The 23533-nt window shown below is 42.8% G+C and overlaps 1 protein-coding gene across 1 annotated transcript in view; it reads left to right on the plus strand.

Moving 5' to 3' along the window:
* The window catches only part of ST8SIA3 (ST8 alpha-N-acetyl-neuraminide alpha-2,8-sialyltransferase 3), a 53603-nt gene extending 37823 nt beyond the window's left edge, over positions 1-15780 (plus strand). The window contains exon 4 of the mRNA XM_075841260.1: positions 5896-15780. Coding sequence (XP_075697375.1) covers positions 5896-6178 — 283 coding nt within the window. The 3' untranslated portion in view covers positions 6179-15780. The remainder of the gene's footprint in view (positions 1-5895) is intronic.
* The last annotated feature ends 7753 nt before the right edge of the window (positions 15781-23533 follow it).

Here is a 23533-nt window from a genome sequence, read left to right on the forward strand (position 1 = left end):
ACAGCCAGACTGAGGAAGTCAATGGGGTTCCCGTAATTACGGGTGACTACGTGTGTGCACCCATAATTACGGGAGCGTTGCTAGGCGACGTCAGTAAATAGTCACTGTCCAGGGTGCTGAAAGAGTTAAGCGATCGGCAGTAACTGTTTCAGCACCCTGGACAGTGACTATCGATCCCAATATACAGCAACCTGTCAAAAAAATAGAAGTTCATACTTACCGAGAACTCCCTGCTTCTTCCTCCAGTCCGGCTTCCCAGGATGACGTTTCAGTCTAAGTGACGGCTGCAGCCAATCACAGGCTGCAGCGGTCACATGGACTGCCGCGTCATCCAGGGAGGTCGGGCTGGATGCCGAAAGAGGGACGCGTCACCAAGACAACGGCCGGTAAGTATGAAATTTGTTTACTTTCACTAGGGAAAGTGCTGTCCGTTCTCTCTATCCTGCACTGATAGGGAGAAGGGAAGCACTTTTCCCGCAGTCCGCAGCAGCTAGTCCGCATCAATTTACTGCACATTTTGGGCAGATCCGCCGCAGAATCTGCAACGCAGATTCTGTGCGGCATTGATGCGGACAGTTGCGGAGGAAAACCGCCACGTGGGGCCATGCCCTTAGCGTGCATTAGATTGGCACTATTAGCATGCATTAGACTGGCATTATTAGCGTGCATTGAATTGCCACTATTAGCGTGCATTAGACTGGCATTATTAGCGTGCATTAGATTGCCACTATTAGCATGGGTTAGATTGGCACTATTAAAGTGCATTACACTGGCACTATTAGCGTGCATTAGATTGGCACTATTAGCGTGCATTATATTGGCATTATTAACGTGCATTACATTGGCATTATTAGCAAGCATTAGATTGGCACTATTCGCGTGCATTAGATTGGCACTATTAACATGCATTACATTGGCACTATTAGCATGCATTAGATTGGCACTATTAGGGCCCGGGCAGACGTGGTTTTTCCGCTGCAAATGTTGGTGCAGATTTGGGGCAATTACACAATGAATCTGCAGCAACATTTGCATATTTGACATTTAATTCAGACGTTGCAGAAAAGACAGCGGACTTGCCACAGATTTTAGTTTTTGCATTGCAAAGGCTGAAATACGCAGTGAAATTCCGCTTCTTCTCTGCAACAGACAGTGCATGCTGCGGACTGAAAATTCCGCACCGCAGCCTATGGTCCGCAGCGGAGTTTTCCGCAATGTCTGAACTAACTTGCCTAAAAATGTATTGAAACAAGTAAAAAACGGCCGCTGGAGAATTCCACTGCGGACTGTCCACAGAGGAATTCCACAAAAAATTCCGCCACGTCTGGCCGTGCCCTAAGTGTATGTTCACATGGAGTGTTTTCAAACGTTTTTCGGGCCGTACACGTCCCGAAAAACGGCTGAAAAATCGGAAGCAGAACGCCTCCAAACATCTGCCCATTGATTTCAATGGGTAAAACGTCGTTCTGTCCCGAAGGGCCGTTTTTTTCACGGCCGTTTTTCAAAACGGCCGCGTAAAAAAACAGCTGCGAAAAAGAAGTGCATGTCACTTCTTCAGCCGTTTTTGGAGCCGTTTTTCATAGACTCTTTAGAAAAACACTGCAAAAAATCGCAAGTGGCTTAAAAAACATCTGAAAATCAGGAGCTGTTTTCCCTTGAAAACAGCTCCGTATTTTCAGACGTTTTTGAGTTTGCGTGTGAACATACCCTTAGCATGCATTACATTGGCACTATTAGCATGCATTATATTGGTACTACTAGTGTGCATTACACTGGCACTATTAGCGTGCATTACATTGACACTATTAGGGTATGTCCACACACACTATTTACGGACGTAATTCGAGCGTTTTAGCTACGAATTACGTCCGAAAATGTGCCTCAGTAGCGTCGGCAAACATCTGCCCATTCATTTGAATGGGTCTTACGATGTTCTGTTCAGACGGTCATTTTTTTTACGCCCCGCTGTCAAAGAAAAGACGCCCGCATCAAAGAAGTACCTGTCACTTCTTGGGACGTAATTGGAGCCGTTATTCATTGACTCCAATGAAAAGCAGCGCCAATTACGGCCGCAATGGACGCGGCGTTCAAGCGCCTGCACATGCCGATACGGCTGAAATGATGGGGCTGTTTTCTCCTGAAAACAGCCCCGTAATTTCGGCCGTTACGGACGCTGTAGTGTGAACATACCCTCAGGCTGGGTTCACACAACCTATTTTCAGACGTAAACGAGGCGTATTATGCCTCGTTTTACGTCTGAAAATAAGGCTACAATACGTCGGCAAACATCTGCCCATTCATTTGAATGGGTTTGCCGACGTACTGTGCAGACGACCTCTAATTTACGCGTCGTCGTTTGACAGCTGTCAAACGACGACGCGTAAATTGACTGCCTCGGCAAAGAAGTGCAGGGCACTTCTTTGCAACGTAATTTGAGCCGTTCTTCATTGAAGTCAATGAAGAGCAGCGCAAGATTTACGAGCGTCACAGACGCCTCGCATAATGCGAGGAGGAGCTCTTACGTCTGAAACGAGGCAGCTGTTTTCTCCTGAAAACAGTCTGTCCTTTCAGACGTAAAAGCCTCTCATCGTGTGCACATACCCTAAGAGTGCATTATATTGGTACTACTAGCGTGCATTGAATTGCCACTATTAGCGTGCATTAGACTGGCACTATTAGCATGCATTAGACTGGCACTATTAGCATGCATTAGACTGGCACTATTAGCGTGCATTACATTGACACTATTAGCATGCATTATATTGGTACTACTAGCGTGCATTAGACTGGCACTATTTGCCTGCATTACATTGGCACTATTAGTGTGCATTAGACCGTCACTATTAGCGTGCATTACATTGGCACTATTAGGCCGGATTCACACGAGCATGTGCGTTTTGCACGTGCAAAAAATGCGGCGTTTTGCGCCCGCAAAAGGCACTTGACTGCTCCGTGTGTCAGCCCCGTATGATGCGCGGCTGCGTGCTTTTCGCGCAGCCGCCATCATTATGACACTCCGTTTGGATGTTTGTAAACACAAAAGCACGTGGTGCTTTTCTGTTTTCATTTATCCTTTTCACAGCTGTTGCGCGAATCACGCTTGTCCCACGGAAGTGCTTCCGTGTGGCATCCGTGATTTTCACGCCCCCGTTGACTTCAATGTGTGCGTGATGCGCGAAATACGCCCAAAGAACGGACATGTCTTTTTTTAGCGGACTCAGGCCTCATTTACACGAACGTGATATACGTCCGTGAGACTCGCGTGCTTTTCACGCGGGTCGCACGGACCTATACAAGTCTATGGGGGCATGCAGATAGTCCGTGAGTTTTGCTCAGAGCGAGTGCGCTGAAAAAAACTCACGACATGTTCTAAAAATCTGCGTTTTTCGCGCATCACGCACCCATTGAAGTCAATGGGTGCGTGAAAACCACGAAGGTCGCACGGAAGCACTTCCGTGCGAACTGCGTGATTCGCGCAAGAGCTGTCAAACTGAATGTAAACAGAAAAGCACCACGTGCTTTTCTGTTTACAAACATCCGAACGGAGTGTCTTAGAGATGACCGAACCGAACTTCACCGGGTTCGGCCGAACTCGTTTTGACCGAACCCGGCAGGAGACAGTCACTGTCCAGGGTGCTGAAAGAGTTAAACTGTTTCAGCACCTTAGACAGTGACTTCCGATCCCAATATACGTGAACATGTAAAAAAAAAAAAAAAGTTCTGACTTACCGATAACTCCCGGCTTCTTCCTCCAGTCTGACCTCCCGGGATGACAATTCAGTCCAAGTGACAACTGCAGCCAATCACAAGCCAAGCACAGGCTGCAGCGGTCACATGGACTGCCGCGTCATCCAGGGAGGTGGGGCCAAATGTCAAGAGAGGCGCGTCACCAAGGCAATGGCCGGGAAGTTCTCGGTAAGTACGAACCTCTTTTTTTTAAACAGGTTACTCGATATGTTGATCAGAATTCACTGTCGAGGGTGCTGAAAGAGTTACTGCCGATCAGTTAACTCTTTCAGCACCCTGGACAGTGACTGACATCGACTAGCCTCATCTCTACGATGGCGGCTGCGCGAAAATCACGCAGCCGCGCATCATACACTGATGACACACGGAGCTGTCAAGTGCCTTTTGTGCACGCCAAACGCTGCGTTTTTTGGCCTGCGCAAAACGCACACGCTCGTGTAAATGAGGCCTCACGCTGAGTAAAAATCACGCACATGTCTGCACGGCCCCATAGACTAATCTAGGTCCGTGCGACGCGCGTGAAAATCACGCGCGTTGCACGGACGTACATCCCGTTCGTCTGAATAAGCCCTCAGTGTGCATTAGACCGGCACTATTAGCATGCATTATATTGGCAATATTAGTGTGCATTACATTGGCACTATTAGCACTGTACTTAATCTCATGCTGCTGTATTAATCAGTTATTTCTAAAAATTTATTTTAGTTGGAGAACCTTTAAATTGCCCTTGACCATTCCTAACTGTATGGACCCCAGCTGGTCCTGATGGTCATTTTCTTAATTAAAAAAAATAAATGAGAATCATCATTGTTGGATTTTTAGTCCTTTCCTCTATTGTCCAGCAACTACTTCCCCTCCCCCTCTCCTATGTGTATTTAAAGAGGCTCTGTCACCAGATTTTGCAACCCCTATCTCCTATTGCAGCAGATCGGCGCTGCAATGTAGATAAGAGTAACGTTTTTATTTTTAAAAAACGAGCATTTTTGGCCAAGTTATGACCATTTTTGTATTTATGCAAATGAGGCTTGCAAAAGTCCAACTGGGCGTGTTTAAAGTAAAAGTACAACTGGGCGTGTATTATGTGCGTACATCGGGGCGTGTTTACTTCTTTTACTAGCTGGGCGTTCTGACGAATCAGCATCATCCACTTCTGTTCGTTAACACCCAGCTTCTGGCAGTGCAGACACACAGCGTGTTCTCGAGAGATCACGCTGTGACGTCACTCACTTCCTGCCCCAGGTCCTGCATCGTGTCGGCCACATCGGCACCAGAGGCTACAGTTGATTCTGCAGCAGCATCAGCATTTGCAGGTAAGTAGCTACATCGACTTACCTGCAAACGCCGATGCTGCTGCAGAATCATCTGTAGCCTCTGGTGCCGATGTGTCCTCGCTCGTCCGACACGATGCAGGACCTGGGGCAGGAAGTGAGTGACGTCACAGCGTGATCTCTCGAGAACACGGCTGTGTCTGCACTGCCAGAAGCTGGGCGTTCTGAAGAGAAGTGGATGTTACTTCTCATCAGAGCGCCCAGCTAGTAAAAGAAGTAAAAACGCCCCGATGTACGCACATAATACACGCCCAGTTGTACTTTTACATTAAACACGCCCAGTTGTACTTTTGCAAGCCTCATTTGCATAAATACAAAAATGGTCATAACTTGGCCAAAAATGCTCGTTTTTTGAAAATAAAAACGTTACTGTAATCTACATTGCAGCGCCGATCTGCTGCAATAGCAGATAGGGGTTGCAAAATCTGGTGACAGAGCCTCTTTAAGATAGGCATTAATGGTGTGGCTTCCTACCCTAAGGTTGTAAGATTTGGCATGTTATATTTGTGTCCTAAGACTCCATAACTGCTATGCCGGATTCATTTTTGAACAGAAACCGGCGAATCCTAACAGACTCCATTGACTCTAATGGGGTTGGGAGAATTAATCAGGATTCTGGTATTTTTACAGCACGAAGAGTACTTCAGACTGCGCTATTCTTGTCAATAAAAATACCGGAAATCCCATCAGAAACCCTGATGGCCCCTTTTAAGGCTGATGCGAACAGAACCCTAAGGAGCTATGTGTAAATATCTGTATGTATATTGCTTTTATTTGCACAGATTAACGTTTTTGTATATATTTTTTTTTACTATTACAGATATTGGAAAAACAAGCACTTGTCTCCCAAGCGGTTGAGCACCGGCATTCTCATGTATACCCTGGCCTCGTCTATCTGTGATGAAATACACTTGTATGGATTTTGGCCGTTCGGCTGGGATCCTAATACAGGGAAGGATCTTCCATATCATTACTATGACAAAAAAGGAACAAAATTTACCACAAAATGGCAGGAATCCCACCAGCTTCCTGCAGAGTTCAAACTGCTGTACAAAATGCACAGAGAAGGACTTACTAAGTTAACGTTGTCACATTGTGCCTAACAACAAAACAGGAAACATGAAGTGCCAATTGTTATTAAAGTGCCCAAATGTAATTGAATAGACATAAAAAACAAAAAAAAAATGTACTTCATGATGACGTAGAATGTAGATTCCTGAAAGCAACGCGTGTCAAACTTAGGGGGGCTGCAATGTTCCTTCTCCAGTTCATTGTACCCACTGATCATCACTAAGATATTGAATTACCACAAAAATATTAATATATTGTAAAATTTTTGTCATTTCCCTCTTCCCCTCAAATCCCATTTTCTACGCCGAGCCCTCAGCCCATAGAGATTAACACAACAGTGCCTCTGACTGTAAGGCCTAATTTCAAAGATCGAAATGTTTTGTATGCAACTAAAGTTCTATCAAGTCAATCAGGACCATGAACAAGGCATCTAATGGGGTCAGCAAGCTTTGGACACTCCAGCTGTTGTAAAACTACAACTCCCAGCATGCACTGACAGCCAAAGGCTTTATTATGCCAGCCAAAGGCTGTCAGGACATGCTGGGAATTGTAGTTTTACAACAGCTGGAGTGCCGAAGGTTGCTAATCCCTGGAGATCTGACATGTGAGGAGGGTGCCCTCAATAGGGGCCAGGAGCTGCGCCCCCCACCAATGGGTTGGGGCACCAATTTTAATGGAGAGATGACCACACATGTTAGGCCACTTGTATATTGAAATCAATGGGAGAGGCAGAAGCCAATAAGTACATAAAAATTTGGACCTTCCACCTATTTTAACTTGGATGAGCAAAATCTTATGCCCGTCTTGTAAGGGTATGTTCACACGGCTTATTTTCTGACGTTTTTCGGACCGTAAACGGCCAAAAAATCGGAAGCACAACGCCTCCAAACATCTGCCCTTTGATTTCAATGGGAAATATGGCGTTCTGTATATATGTAACATTTCCACCAGGCCATTGTGTGTTCCTTTGGGCTTTCACTTGTTAGTACAGATCTCCTTCCACCCTTGAGTTTGACATGCCTGTTATAATCATAGCTTGAAATGACTAAAGTGAAGTTCCACCATCGTCTCTTTATTCAGTAAATGTAAAATCAAGTTGTGTGTATTCTATCTTTTGCCACTTTAATTTATTTTTTACAGTTTGCAGTGTAGAATAATTTACCTGGAAACCATCAGTAAACTGATATTGACAGATATTATGTGTCGCTATTTAGTACTTTAGTCATTTTGTACATAATGGGTTTCAGCAGTGAATGGCTTGTAGACCTGATTAGTGACTGTCTGGATGTCTCACTATTAGGGGGGATTCACACGAGCGTGTATTCGGTCCGTGCGGGCCGCGTGGTTTTCACGCGGCACGCATGGACCAATACAAGTCTATGGGGCAGTACAGACAGTCCGTGCTTTTTGCGCAGCGTTTGTCTGCTGCGCAAAAAGCGCGACAGGTTCAATAACTCTGCGTATTTCGCGCATCACGCACCCATTGAAGTCAATGGGTGCGTGAAAATCACGCGCACCACACGGAAGCACTTCCGTGGGACGAGCGTGATTCGCGCAACAGCAGTGAAAAGGATTAATGAAAACCGAAAAGCACCACGTGCTTTTCTGTTTCCGAACATCCAAACGGAGTGTCTTTGCGATGAGCGAAGCCGGACAAGCGTACCGAACTTCACCGGGTTCGGCCAAACTCGTTTTGGCCGATCCCGGCAAAAAAATTATCGGTACGCGACGTCAGGAGATAGTCACTGTCCATGGTGCTGAAAGAGTTAAACTGTTTCAGCACCATGGACAGTGACTTGCGATCCCAAAATACATTAACCTGTAAAAAAAAACCGAAGTTCTAACTTACCGATTACTCCTGTCTCCTTCCTGCAGTCCGACCTCCCGGGATGACACTTCAGTTCAAGTGACAGCTCCAGCCAATCACAGGCCAAGCACAGGCTGCAGCCAATCACAGGCTGCAGCGGTCACTTGGACTGCTGCGTCATCCAGGGAGGTGGGGCCCGATGTCAAGAGAGGCGCGTCACCAAGGACGCGTCACCAAGGACGCGTCACCAAGGCAACGGCCGGGAAGTTCTCGGTAAGTAGGAACTTTATCTTTTTTTTTTACAAGTTTTTCGCTGTTGTGTTCGGCATTCACTGTCGAGGGTGCTGAAAGATTTAGCTCTTTCAGCACCTTGGACAGTGACGGGCGTCGACAAGCCTCATCTCTATGATGCCGGCTGCGCGAAAATCACGCAGCCGCGCATCAGACACGCATGACACACGCAGCTGTCAAATGGTTTTTGCGCTCGCAAAACGCTGCGTTGTTTGCGCGCGCAAAAACGCAACGCTCGTGTGAATCTCCCCTTAGGCTGGAAACGATAAACAAGTAGGTTAACTGTGGTTGACAAATATCTTTGGTTTTTTTTGGGGCTAATTATGGTTCAATAAAATATACATCTGCAGTTCAGATGACCAACAATCTAACGTGTATGAAGGCTTCCTGGCATTCCCCCAATGACAAATGTCAGGGGAAAGGAAGATCGGCCATGCTGGATTTCAACATGTCTGATCCTTTGTTCCCAGAGGCGTATTTTGAAGTTCGTGGGCCCCAATGCAAAATTTGTAACAGGGCTCCCAACTGCCATGTGCCATTTATAATACTAGTGTATTTTTATGTGGCAGAGGGACATTTAATTGGGGCCCTTCAGGCACCAGGGTGCAGCCCATATAGCTACACCTTTTATTTATTCCCACAGAAGACAAGCTGCTGCCAGAGGTGTCTGTCCGCTGACACCAAGAGTACATGTTTATGGGGACGTGGGAGAGATAGTTGTCAGATGAACGAGCTTTATGTTATGTGTATGGCTAGCTTAGTACTTGCTTTAGTTATTTATGTGTAAACGGGCAGGGCTGTAGGGACATTAAAGAGATAATCAGACCCTCAGCGCATTTATAGCAGGACATTATTATGCAGTCAAAGTACTTGAGGCACATAATGACATTAAAAGATCAGTCAACAGCAGCTTGCTGGTGGTTTCCAAATAGAAAGATTTTCGAAATGAACTGAATATAAGAGAATACATCAAATAAATGTAATGAAGATGTATTACAAAGATGCTAGATTTTATATTTCGTGACTAAAGAGCCAATGTTAATCAAAGACGGAGCTTCAATTGAAATTTTGTTTGAATTTTTAGCAACAGAGGAATTATTTGTTTTCATTTAATGGAGAATGACACTGAAAGTATTTTATAGGATAACACTGTTTTCATTCCTGCATCTGCTGCTAATAATTTATTTTCATGTATTCCATTAACAATCAGGAGTATCCATAGCATTCCAATACTCCGCCATGATCACTGTTAATCCGACAAGCGGTACGTTTTGTCAGAAACGTCATCGTATGCGAGCTTTAATGTAGGAGATTATTTTGTCTGATCTGCACGCTTCTGTACGAAATATTTGATATTTCTTTCGTAATTTTTTCCCAATTTTTTACTATTTATTTTACTATTGTCCCAATTACTACGATAAAATTGTCTTTTAATTTCGTTGTTAATTAAATTCATTACATTCAATACATTTTTAAAATGGCGGTTGACATTTCATAAATGAGAACAAGAGGGGGAGGTAAAGTCTTTTGTATATGTACGCCATTTTATTTTTAGTAAATAGCTGTCATGATGAGATCATTTGGACAGTCCCGAGACTTCATTATTTGGTGGATACATTTTTTCCATTTCATATTTGTCAGTACCACGAAGCGTCCCTTTTTCACTGGATTTTCCAGTGAAATGGACCTAACAGAGGGTGGGCTTATGTAAATATGCCCCAAAATGGGCATTTACGGGAAGTTTTGTGGCCGTATCCGGCAGTTAAACCTGTCTGACAAATGGGGAGAAAAATGTTGGGAGGTATGCCTGAGAGTATTAAGATATTAGAGATAAATGAAGTAATTAACAGTTCTGATTTTCGTGGTATAGTCAAGAGTACATGGCCGTAAAAGGGACGGGATTTATGCATTGCCAGGCAATTTTGGGGTGTTCTTGGGCGGGACTTAAATGTGCTGGTATTTGGGATTATAAGTATGAACAATGACAACTAGGCCCTATTACAAACATGAGCACTTAGTTATAAAGACTGGTCCAAGATAAAAAAAAACTTGACTATAGCAGTAGCATAAATACAGGGGCCGTGCAGCCTGAGGGGGTCCAAAAAACCTCTGCCCCATATGGGGAAACCAGTAATATAAATGAATGGGGATCGTTTAGGGGCCCTGATTTTGCATTGGGACTCAGGAGCTTCAAGTTGGCCCCTTACAGTAGCTTTGTTATTGTAAAGTAACACGGTGTTAAAGAACACAGGCCTTGTTGCCCATACCCACCAATCAGAGCTCTGCTTTCATGTTTGAAAATGAAAGCTGCACTGTGATTGGTCGTTATGGGCAACAAGGCCACATGCATGATAACTGTTCTAAGCAGAAGTGTCAATGTTGCCAATAGCAACCAATCAGATCGCTTGTTACATTTTTAAATCTTCTCTGACAATATTAAAGCTAGAATCGGATTGGTTGCTATGGGGAACACATTGACACGAAGAGTAACTCAATGCTCTGGTTATGATATAAAGATTTCATTATGGCTAGGGCTACACAGCGTCATATGTCTTGCAACATCAACTCAGCAACTTTTTTGGGGGCGAATCGTAATTTTTTTGGGTCATGACCTTATAAAGACCTGTCGAACACAAGGTGCATGCGAGTTGCAGTCGCAAGCAATTTAAATGGAAAGCCATGTCGCGTGCGACTTGCGAGCCAAAATCCAACAAATTTGGATTTCTTGTGACGGTTGTGTCGCATGTCGCAACGCAATCATTAGCTGCGATGTCGCAAGTGACATGGTGATTTTCTGGCCGTGCGACAAGAAGCATATAAAATAAATATGTATTATAAAGCATACAGTTCAGAGACTGAAAGACTGTGAGGCGCCAAATATTTATTAAAGAGCTTTTCCCACTATAGGTAGTGATGGCATATTGCTAGAATATGCCATCGCTCCCTAATCGACTGCCGGGTCCCCCACTGATCCTCAGAATGAAGGGACCCCAAAGCTAATGGAAGGTGCCGCAGTGATCAGCTGATCGCCACGGGTCCTTCTCCTGACCCCCGGCTAATTTTGCCCAGGGAAGCCGTGGCCAGCTGTGATGCATTTATGAGCGCACTAGATGGCCGAGAGCGCTGCTCTGCAGGAGAACTGCCTATTGGAATACTCCACTTATATTTCAAAATATTTGACATAATTGTGATACCAGAATATTATAGATTTATACCGATTGTATCCATGTACCGCATAAGATACCTAAACCTAATACACGTGTTGCCTTATATAAATATGACCATGCCCAGGTAGTACAGCCCGGGCTGGAGGATGACTTTAGATTTGGGTTGTTGCGCTCTTCTGCAGTTCCGCCCCTTTTACGCAACAATTATTCCCATTGTGACAATTCTTGAATTTTTTCCATTTACATTTATCGAAGGGGAAAAAAGTTGGGTGAGATGAATCGTACAAAAAAATATAAAACAGGCAATATAGATGATCTAGTAGGTATGTGCCAGAAACCGTTTCTGGACTATTGGATGTCAGATTAATGGAATTTTACTGTCTATATGAATCCACTGCTGGTTGTCATTATGTTAGGGAAGATTTTTTTTAAGTATATCAAGTAGAACCTATGGACAATACCTATAGAGGAGCACATTGATCTTCATGTTTTCTACATCCGTTCCCACTAGACGACATCCACATATCAGTAAACTGTTGCAGATTTTTGTTGCAGAATACGCACCGAAAAACAAAGTGAATTAAAAAATTGCTGTGAGAAGTAATAGGTTAGCCCAGATTTTAAGTCTCTGGATGTAAACAATTCCATTTTTATTTCCTGACAGCAAGCAGAGATATTAAAAATTTTGGCGGAATTGTAACTCAAAGTTTATCAGAATGTTGCGAAACTTATCTTTATACAATAATTAAGGGGCTTGTCCAGATGTTTAAATGAGGACCCCCTGGTTATTAGCTGTTATTGGTAACAGAAGAGGCGGGCAAGTGAATGGGACGAGGCGATGTAAATAATTAAGGGGACATGGACTTTCATAAGCAAACACTGCGGCCCTGTCTTTGTGCTGATTGGTGGGGGTCCCAGAGGTCTGAATCCCACTTATGAAACATTTATGATCTATCTTAAAGATAGCTCAACAATGTTATAGTGGAGAACCCATTTACTGATCATTAAATTGTGTCATTAGGTGCCCATTAAATACCACTGGTTTCCACCACAATGAGCAATAGTCATATCCATCTCAGTGAGACCGGACTGTAGAGATAAGCCAAGGTTTATCACATCTCTCTGAAACAGGGGCATAACTATAGGGGACAGAGGTTGCCGTCACACTCGGGCCTTGGTGCCTGAGGGGGCCTAAATGGTCTATGCCCTATATGAGGAGACCAGTACTATTAATGACACATAGTTTGGGGGTTTATAGATTTTGCATTGGGGCCCAGGAGCCTGAGGTTACGCCTTTGCTCTGTACTACAGGGAATTTATACAAACTGTGAATTTTGCCATGAATTATCTGATCCGTGCCAAGTTTCGACCCCTCTGATATTATAAATAAATGTTATATTATGTACTAGAAATTATTCTGGTCAATATGGCGCTCGGAAATTTAAGGTTGGAAATCTTATGAGCTGTTTTTTTGTAGTGTTGTACCATCTATGGCCCTATGGGGCACAGTAGGTGGGTAGAGGGTATGGTGTGGGACCGTAAATGGCTATTATAGATTCTAAAAGTGGAACTTGGATGTTGGTTGTTTTGACGCAGTGCCCCCTCCCTCTCCCTGACGTCCAGGGACACACTTGGGGGCATGTAAGACTGATTCAAAATGTGTGCCCTTATGAGTTTGATATGTGGCCATCCTTACATGTGGTGCGCCCTTCTGCCATGATGTCTTTTTAGAGGAGATTTCCACCAAAAATTTTAGAGCAGCAACCAAGCTCTTAATTATTTTTATTTTTTTTACATAGAGTTATAGGCATATTTCCGCTTTGTTGTGGCGGACATTTTTGCAAAAGCAACAACAGGAAGTGCCGCCATATTGGTTGTCACCTTTGAATTTGTTTCTCAGAAACTGGTGGTAGCAGGATCAATCTATAGCAACCAATGTGGCTGCACTTCCTGTTGTCACACAAAAATGGCCACCATAACAAAAGAGAAAAATGTCACTATTTCTGTGGATAAATAAGGTATGATTACCAAACTTTGGCTGCGGCTGGACTTACTATTATATGGACAATTTTAACTTTTGGGTGGAAATCATATTTAATGTTGCAATGTGAAGCAATGAAACTTGTGTTCACAGAGTTTGTGTCTTATTTTTTTTCAAATATTTTCAAGCTCTCTGCTTGCTGTCAGTAAATAGGAACATTCCTGTTTTCAAGCTATCCGGACCTAGTCCTGCTGATACAGGTGCAGGTTTTGTTAAAAGAAAAAACTGTGATATACTGTTAATAGCCCTACACCTGCGTGAACCGGACTAGGTCACAACCAATTTTCCGTCTCTGAACTTAAACGGATGAGCAGGATTAGAAAAATATGGCTGCTTTCTTCCGAAAACAGCACCATACCTGCCCAAGGGTTGTCTATGATATTGCAGCTTAAGCATTCTTGACGTAAATAGGGCTGAGTTGCAATACCAGACACAACCTGTGAACAGGTGTGGCACTGTTTTTGGAAGAAAGCAGCCATGTTTTTCAAACCTGTGCAACCCAATTAAATAATAAATGTCTCCAGTCACTGGCAGCAAACAGAGCTCTTGAAAATGACGAGGAATGGAAACACAATGTATATTAGAAAGCTGTAGCCCTGTTTCTGCAATGAAAAGAAAAAACATAAGTCCACTATTTGTCAATGGGAAATTGAGTTACTACCCATTGTAAGACCACATCTACCATAAATGCCACTCCGTCTGTGTGTATGGTCATGCCAGCTGTGGTGCAGTTGGGACGGTTATGTTAAAGTCATACTTCACATCCTTTGAAACTTGATAATGTCATTTTTTTTGTTTTAATTGTGTTTATGGGGAAATTGTTAAAGACCTATTTTTGATGTTATATAGTAGTGTTGTTGAAATAATCTGTCAACCAATACGGCTGAAGTGAACCATTGTCCGCCACTCTTTATAGAAAAACAGACCATAATCACGTAAGTAAATTTTTGGGTAAAATGAAATGTAGAGAGAAAAATTTATTTTTCCTTTTATGATGTCATCTTGTGGCACTTTATGCAAATTACTCATAGCTAATTTGCATAAAGTACCTACTCTATGATGTCAGACTTTATTGAGTTGAAATCAATATTTTGTGTCTGCACATTTTGTGGGAACTGCATTGATTTTTGTTTTCCTACCTTCTTACAGGGTTCACTTTAAGCACACAGCGAATTTATACATAAAGCACATTTCCGCCTTATATGTAAAAAGAAAATCTCCAGTAAATATAAGTCCTTGAGTCGTCTTCTTCTCTTACGTTATTATAAATTATTTGGGTTCTTTGTTTAGTTGTATCTATTTCTGGTAAACCAATATGTCTGTGATTACAGTTCTCACAGTGGTTTATCTGTCTGCCTATTCAGTGATAATGGAAATATATCCTTGCATAACAAATTTAGGAGTCATTCAGCAATGCCTGGTAAGTACTCTTGTGGAAGCTGTTGGTGGCCTTGTTGGTTGTCACCCAGCATTCCCAGAAACAAATAGATCTTAAAAGAGAATATTTAAAGGGTATGCCCACCTTTGCAACCATTTAATTGCTCACATCTGCAAAAAAAATAAAGCAACTTTTAAAATAGTTTCTCAGTAAAAAAAATCTATCATTTTGTTTCTACATCTCCATGGTAACAGACTACAAATAACCTACGTGTAGTCTGATCATGTAGTCATACTCCCTTCCTTCCAAATACATGTTAGCAAGAAGTAGGGAACAGATGGAAAGTAGTGTGACTGCAGAATTAGACTTCAGAGGTTGAAAGACTGTTACCATGGAGACACATAGTTCTGCATAGGAGCTGTATGCACAAAACGGTAGATCATTTTGTAATTGATACTGTCTCAAAGGTTTTTTGTTTTCCATTTTAGTTGCATAAGAGCAATGGGAAGCGACTCGAGGATTTATATCTACAGTTTTACTTTAGGGGGTCAGGTGCTTTAATTGCACAGCACAATAACCATACATTGGCTTCTCTGTGAATGTCCGCTGGCATCGCCCATTCATCTGTACAGATCCGGTAACATTAGACACCACAGTGTTTTCTATGACTTGTAAGATACAATCATTATATAAAGGCCATATTCCGTATTCTTTGAAGCTGAAGTGCTCATGTAAATATTTTCTTGTTCGGTCTGGAATCTAGATTTCTTACATTGTAGAAGTCTTCTACATATTGAATTGTATCAGTATTTTGTGAATAAAAACGGCAATGATTTCACTTCTTTTGTTTTTTTAGTAATCGATGGATGTAATGTGCCCGACACTTGAACTTCTGTGCCAAAACACAGTCATGAATGCATTGTTTTTAATAATAAAGATGTCATTGTGCATATGTGCTGTGGTTCTTCCTGGTGGACAGAATGGGCCTGATTGAGAATAACGTCTGATCCTAGAGGTCTTGAGGCTATGGGTAGGTGCACACTTGCATTTGGAGACCGAGAATTACTAATTATTTCAATCAGGTTTTTATTGTGTATGTAACTATGTAACTCCATTAAAAAAAAATCTTCGTTTTCATACTGGCCAATAGAGAAGACAAAGTTGTCATTTCCTGTTTTCTTCAGCTGACTTGTCAGCTTTGCTGTACAGACTGGGGCACAATGAGCAGAGTCATCTCATTATCATTAGAGTTTGAGGGTGGTAATGACAGGACTATTGTACTGCTGGAGGTCTAGATAAGAGAGGATAGTAACATTATACACTATACATATAGATAAGGCTCTGTATATAGCTCCCTGTCACTCCTTGGTCTCTGGGGGATGGGCAGTTCTCCATCACTTCCTGAAGGCTGTAATAATCTATGACATCTCTCAGTCAATTGACTCCCATTTATTGCAGCTGCCATAAAGCACACACACCCTGCTGCATTGCCTATACATACAATACAGGAGGGCAGTGTGTGCCTGCAATATGGCTGCCCCAGAGACGTTTTTTTATTTTTTATTTTTAAATAGCTACAAAATGAAAATGAATAAAAAATAATAATACACCTATTATTTTTTTGTTTACCGACTTACATCTGATGAAAAAACTAAAATCAAATACATAAGACATTCCCTTTAAGAAGAGGGGAGAAAAAGGAATTGCCAAGTCAAAAATGATATTGAAAGATTTGTCAGCCAATCAGGACAATCTGCCTAAGGCCTTATTTAAACGAGCGTGGCGCATCTCGGATGTGAAAAATGTTAGTTTTTCACATCCGAGGTGCATCTATGCTCTGCGCTGCGGGACGCGATGTCACGCATCCCCCATAGATTAGAGTCTATGGAGGTATACGTGACGCGTGAAAAAATAAAACGTCCTATTTTCTCACGGAACCTTCACGCGGTCCATTGAAACAACGTCTGTGTGAACGGCCAAATTGAATTACAGAGGTCCGTGGGACGGCCGTCACTTAAACGTTTAACACGCTCGTGTAAATAAGGCCTAACATGACTTATGACACCTTTATTTATAAACCAGGGCTGGATGCTGTCGGACTCAATTGCTGTTTATATTGTCAAGGTCTGGGAGATAGGGCATGACCAGACGTGGCGTATTTCTTCCGCCACTGTCCGCATCAATGCCGCACATAATCTGCGTTGCAGATTCTGTTGCGGCTCTGCCTAAAATGGGCATTAAATTGATGCGGACTAGCCGTTGCGTTTTGAGGTGAAAGTACTTCCCTTCTCTCTATCAGTGCAGGATAGAGAGAAGGGACAGCCCTTTCCCTAGTGAAAGTAAAAGAAATTCATACTTACCCGGCCGTTGCCTTGGTGACGCGTCCCTCTTTCAACATCCAGCCCGACCTCCCTGGATGACGCGGCAGTCCATGTGACCGCTGCAGCCTGTGATTGGCCTGTGATTGGCTGCAGCCGTGACATGGACTGAAATGTCATCCCGGGAGGTCGGACTGGAGGAAGAAGCCGGGAGTTCTCGGTAAGTAGGAACTTCTATCTTTTTTACAGGTTGATGTATATTGTGATCGGTAGTCACTGTCCAGAGTGCAGAAACAGTTAGTGCCGATCGTTTAACTCTTTCAGCACCCTGGACAGTGACTATTTACTGACGTCGCCTAGCAACGCTCCCGTAATTACGGCTGCACACACGTAGTCACCCGTAATTACGGGTGCCCCATTGACTTCTATGGGCCTGCCCGTGCCGTAATAACGGCCCGTGATTACGGGCGTTTTTACGTTAGTGTGCATGGGGCCTCAGTCTGGCTGTAGACCTAGAAATACATAGGTCCAGCCAGAATGAAGAAATGTCATGTTCGAAAAACAAATACGCTACGCAGCACACATAACAACTGCGGACTTCATTGCGGAATTTTGACTCTCCATTGAAGTCAATGGAGAAATTCCACAATGAGTCCGCAACAAGTCCACTACACGTCCGCAACAGTCAGTGTATGCTGCGGACACCAAATTCCGCACCGCAGCCTATGCTCCGCAGCGGAGTTTTCCGCAACGTGTAAACGAACGCAACTAAAAAGCTGTGGAAAGCAATGGAGAAACGTGTACGCTGCGGATTTCCGCAGCGGACTGTCCGCAGCGGAATTCCAGAGCAATTCCGCCACGTCTGGTCATGCCCACAGAGTGACAGTAATATATGAAGAAGAGTTGGAACTAAAAATTACAAAAATGAAACGGGTATACCGGTTTCAGCAAATAAATGTTATTTTATGCATAATGAAAAGATATACCATTTTACAATATACTTTCTGTATATTTTACCTACTGTTTTAAAGATCTCTGCTTGCTGTCATTCAACTCGGTGATAGACACACAGGTGCACGGCTCGTTAAAAAACACAGCTCTGATAACTGTACTGTAATTGTAATCAGTTTTGCATCTGTGTGATCATCACATGACCAGGAAAGTTTTTATCTTCTGTTAGTAAACAATGCGGGTTACTAAGGCAGAACATGAAAAATAGACACAAGAAAAAGAAACGTATTATTCAGCGGTCAACATTTTTTAGATTTGATGATTAAAATGTTACGTACACTGTGTACAACCGTCGACTTGTTGAATTTTTAATATACGCATTGTAAACTCAAACATTTATACCTCCTAGAGTCTATGGGGGAATGGGTGAAGCGCAAAAAAATAGGACATGTCCTATTTTCTCACGGACCCTTGAATTACAACGGCCTTGTGAACGGCCCCCTTGAATTACATAGGTCCGTGTGACGGCCGCTGTTTCAACAGCCTTCACGGACGTATTACACGTTCGTGTGAATAAGGCCTAACAGTTCATAACTTAGATGTGATGGATTACAGGTGGATCCTGCGTGTCAGAGACATGCAGGACCCGCTGACACTGAACCCGTCAGTCCCATGGGCCTGACGGGTACAGGATCCAGCGAATTATACAGCTGCTCTGTATACAGAATACAAAGCAGCTGTACCTCAAAAAGTAAAAGGAATTTTTAATAAAAACTAATTTGGAAGTTGCACCAAACAAACTATTTAAAAAAAAAAACACTTTCAAAGGTTTACTTAGCCTTTAATACAAGCCCGGGGTCGGCTTCAGAGCTGTGCCATCTCTCACATGAGCAGATCATTGTCTCCGCCATCCACAAATTGACTCATTTAGTGCGTTGTTCTTGGAAATTTCAGTGGAGAAAGTCACAGCGGCCGGGAATGTCTAGAGTACAACTCATTATTAAATCAGTCTATCACATTTACACGACTCGAGATCTCTCGGCTGGCTTCCTTTTAAGTTGTTCATTGATTTTAAAATTCTGTTTATGACCTTTTAGGTTTTGCATTGGCCTTATTTGTTTAATGCTCCTAAGCCCGGTACTTTGTATGCTCTTGAGGACTTCACTTATTTTTCATGCCTTTTTTTTTTTTTTTCCTGCTCCTTTGAAGTACATCTACCTTCAAGATGGGATTGTAAGGGTCAGGCGGGAATCGTTTGGACAAAGAACAGAATATATTGCTGTGTGCTTTTGGGTCTTATTTAGTGTGGAGATTGCCATTGGCATTGCAAATGAGTCTGTCCTAAAGACCATAGCAACACAAACTACATTGATATATGAAGGTTATTCAGGAAATGTCTCAAATATTGCAGTAATCATTTTCAGATACAGTAAAATTCCTTTAATCTGGCATCTGAGAGTCAGAAATCATATCAGCTCTTGACATCAAATCATAGAATTTTTACCAAATTCCTGAATTGACAGGTGTGTGTGGTATGTATGCCCAGGCAACTCATGTGTTAAATCAGGTTGCATAGCAACCACTTCTCTTCCCTTGTGGGTGACCACAATTTAAATACATGTAGAGACACATACTAAAGTGGTCACAGGAATTTCTATTTGCTGCACAAGAGACTGCCTCTTTATGGTACACAGGCTTGTCCTAGGTCTCCGATAGTTTAGAAATCTGGATTGTCTGCACAGGTTTCCAGCAAACAACTGCAAAATAATCTGAAATTTTTACAAGAGAGAAGCAGAAGATTGAGAATTAAAGTTGTCCACTACCAGACAACTGATGACCCATCCACCGGATAGATCATCAGTATATGATCTGTAGGGGTCCGACACCCAGACCCCGCACCGATCAGCTGCTCCGGCTGCCTGCGGGCATCGGATGTCATTGCACAGTATGCAATGTACGGAGCCGGAAGCAGATGGCTCCGTACATTGCAAAGCGGCTCTGCTGCAGAAATGCAGCTCTGTCCCTATTCACTTGAATAGAAGCAGAGCTGCAGTACTGCAGCTCGGCCACTATTCCATGACTAGAGCCATCTGCTTCCGGCATGGACGTTCGGTGCCCGGAGGCTGTCGGAGCGGCTGATCGGTGCGGGGTTTGGGTGTCGGACCCCTACAGATCATGTACTGATGACCTATCCGGTGAATAGGTCAGCAGTTGTCTAAACTAGAAATCAAATAAGTATGTTTCAGTCTTTATTGACTTTTTCATAAGTTAAAATTACTTCTTGTTCCAAGCCTAGAACTTAAATATATATATGAAAATCAGTCCTTGTACATGAAGTTTAGAACCACCTGAGTAAACATAACAGATGGTCACTGTCGCTAATGTTCCACCAAAAAATTCATTCAAAATATATTAAATAAACACGACCCATGAACTTGACTAAAACTAGAAAACCATAAAACTAGTTTCTGGTGTAGTCTTCTAACTCTGGGGTAGCAAACTGCATCCAAAGTGTTCTGCGGTTATTGCATAAAAACCAGAGGAGACGTAAAAACACACTACCCCTTCCTCCCGGACTTACCTCACAGCGGGTCTGTTTCACCTCGTGGAGACAGGTGTCGTTCGGATGCCTGTTGACCCTTTGTTTACAGCGGGCGATTACGCTGTGTTTGTGGATCGCTGGCTGTAACAACGGGCCCATACCCGCTGACTCGTGACTGTGATTTGGAGCTGTGCGTTGCCGGGGTAACAGGCACCACCCCTTCTGGGAGGAGCTCTGTCCCCGACTCCGTAACAGCTCCCCATGGCAAACACGCCCCCAGATCCGTCACTGGGGGTTGTTTGCTAGAGGAAGGGAATTCCTATTGCACACTTTTTATAAGATATGAATAAAAGTTATATTTTAACAAACTCTAGTCCTACTCCAGTGATTTTATCAGCATAATGGAAACAATGAAAAATAACTTTTTTTTACAGATAATTATATTGTAAATTATTTTGTAGCATTGCATAACACATTGCTATAGAGTAACCTCATGCCTCTTCCAAGAAAGTCCTTTGCAACTCAGAGCTGAACCCAACTTGAACCCATACTCCTGAAATCATATCTGCCCTTGACATCAGATCCTAGAATTTTCACCAAATTCCTGAATTTATAGGTGTGTGTGGTATGTATGCCCAGGCAACTCCTGCGTGAGTTCAGGTTGCATAGCAACCACTTCTCTCCCCTTGTGGATGACCACTATTTAATTACATGTAGATACACATACTAAAGTGGTCACAGGAATTTCTATTTGCTGCACAAGAGACTGCTCCTCCATGGTACACAGACTTGTTTTAGGGCCCAGGCTGCTTCATGCTAAAACATGCAAGACACGAGGGAACGATGGAGGAAAAATAGGATGGTGTAGCTTTAAACAAAAAGTTGAAATGATGATTTTCTCACCCGTGTGCATTAATCATGATCCATTTTCTAGGCTTGTCTCATTAGTATTTCTACAGAACACTATTCTCTGATATTACCTCTCAAACATGGCATTTTTCCTAGATTCAGCTCTGTTCTCCATTCATCATACTGTTGTGTCACCGGAACAAATACATACTAATGAGCACTAAACTGACAAGTCTTATGTGTTAATCCAAAGCTACTGTCATGATTTATCTTAAACTGCAGAAGCCTGGGAAGATGTTTTATAAATTTGTGCCAAAAATAATCAGTTATTTAATTTTCCCTAAGTTGATCATTTTCTTTTCATTAGAGATGGTTGTGTTTGGGAAAACCCATTTTTAAATACCCTCTTAGAGAATTCTGAGTTTATAGAGATGGTCCACCATTTAGGATCCACATCTATGAGCCAGAGCAGCTACAAACAATGTCCCTCACTATGGAGGACCCGGCATATACTTGAATTACACAGAGTGCTCATTGAATTAGATGAGAACTGTGTAATGCTTTATTTCTCCTGTGGTGGCGCAGCACCTAATCTATCTATCTATCTATCTATCTATCTATCTATCTATCTATCTATCTATCTATCTATCTATCTATCTATCTATCTATCTATCTATCTATCTATCTTATCTATCTGTCTTATCTATCTCATATCTATCTATCTATCTATCTATCTATCTATCTATCTATCTATCTATCTATCTATCTATCTATCTATCTATCTATCTATCTATCTTATCTATCTATCTATCTATCTATCTATCTATCTATCTATCTATCTATCTATCTATCTATCTATCTATCTATCTATCTATCTATCTATCTATCTATCTATCTATCTATCTATCTATTCTATCTATCTATATATCTAGGACATACGGATTATCTTTACAGCTTTTTACAATACCCATCTGTCTATTCCATGAATGTTTACATTTTTTAAATATAGAAAGATCCAACCATACCCACTGGATGACTGGTACACAGAACTAGCACTCTTTTGATGAAGCTTTCCACCAGAACTTTTACCCCCTGCATCAGTGGCGTCACTACGACTGTAGCAACCATAGCGGCCGCTATGGGTCCATGGCCCGCCCCTCCATGCCAGGTTGCGCCCTGCTAGTGGTAGCAATGCCACATTTAATAGTATCTGCGTTCTTAGGACGCAGATACTGTTGAACACATTAACAGAGCGGGGATATATCTCCCTTCTCTGCCATTTACTAGGCTACAGGCCATGTTCGGCCTGTAGCCTTTCATGCACAGGGACGGGATCCCTGCGTAGACCAGCGTGATGATGTCATTTTATCACCCTTCCTACACAAGGATCCCACCAGTGTTTATGCTTTGGAGCAGCTCTGTTCATTGCGAAAACGAGGCCTAGGTGAGTATAAAGTTTTTTTGTTTTATTTGTTTGTAGGCACAATCTACATGGGGGACTGTGTGGCGTTATCTACAGGGGTCTGTATGACGCTATCTATAGGGGGGGTTGTAGAGCGCTATTTACGGGGGGCTGTATGGCACTATCTACAGGGATGTTGGAGGAGTTATCTACAGGTTGGGCTGTATGGCACTATCTACAGGGGGGCTCTATGGCAGAATCGAAAGGGTGCTGTATGGCACAATCTACAGGGGCATTATCTACAAGGGGGGTTGTGTGTGACACCCAGGGGAGGGAGGCCCAGTCAAAGTTTGCTATGGGGCCCAGTCTTTCCTAGTTACGCCCCTACCCTGCATTGTTCATGGCTGTCATTCCCCACCACTGTTGCACAGAGGATTAGTTAAGGATAACTTTTTTTTAGTGGAGTATAGAAGTGGGTAGAGGGAGGGAACTGTCAGAAGATAAATTGAGGTTTTCTTTAAGAGCTATAGCTAAAAGGAAAGGTGGAAGTAAAGTACTTAGTAAAGCATTAAGGCACTTCACAGGAGACAGCAGTCAAACTGACCACAGACACATTGGATGCATTGATATACAAGGGAAAA

The sequence above is a fragment of the Rhinoderma darwinii genome, chromosome 1 (assembly GCF_050947455.1).
Source record: "Rhinoderma darwinii isolate aRhiDar2 chromosome 1, aRhiDar2.hap1, whole genome shotgun sequence".
NCBI classification, from domain to species: Eukaryota; Metazoa; Chordata; class Amphibia; order Anura; family Rhinodermatidae; genus Rhinoderma; species Rhinoderma darwinii.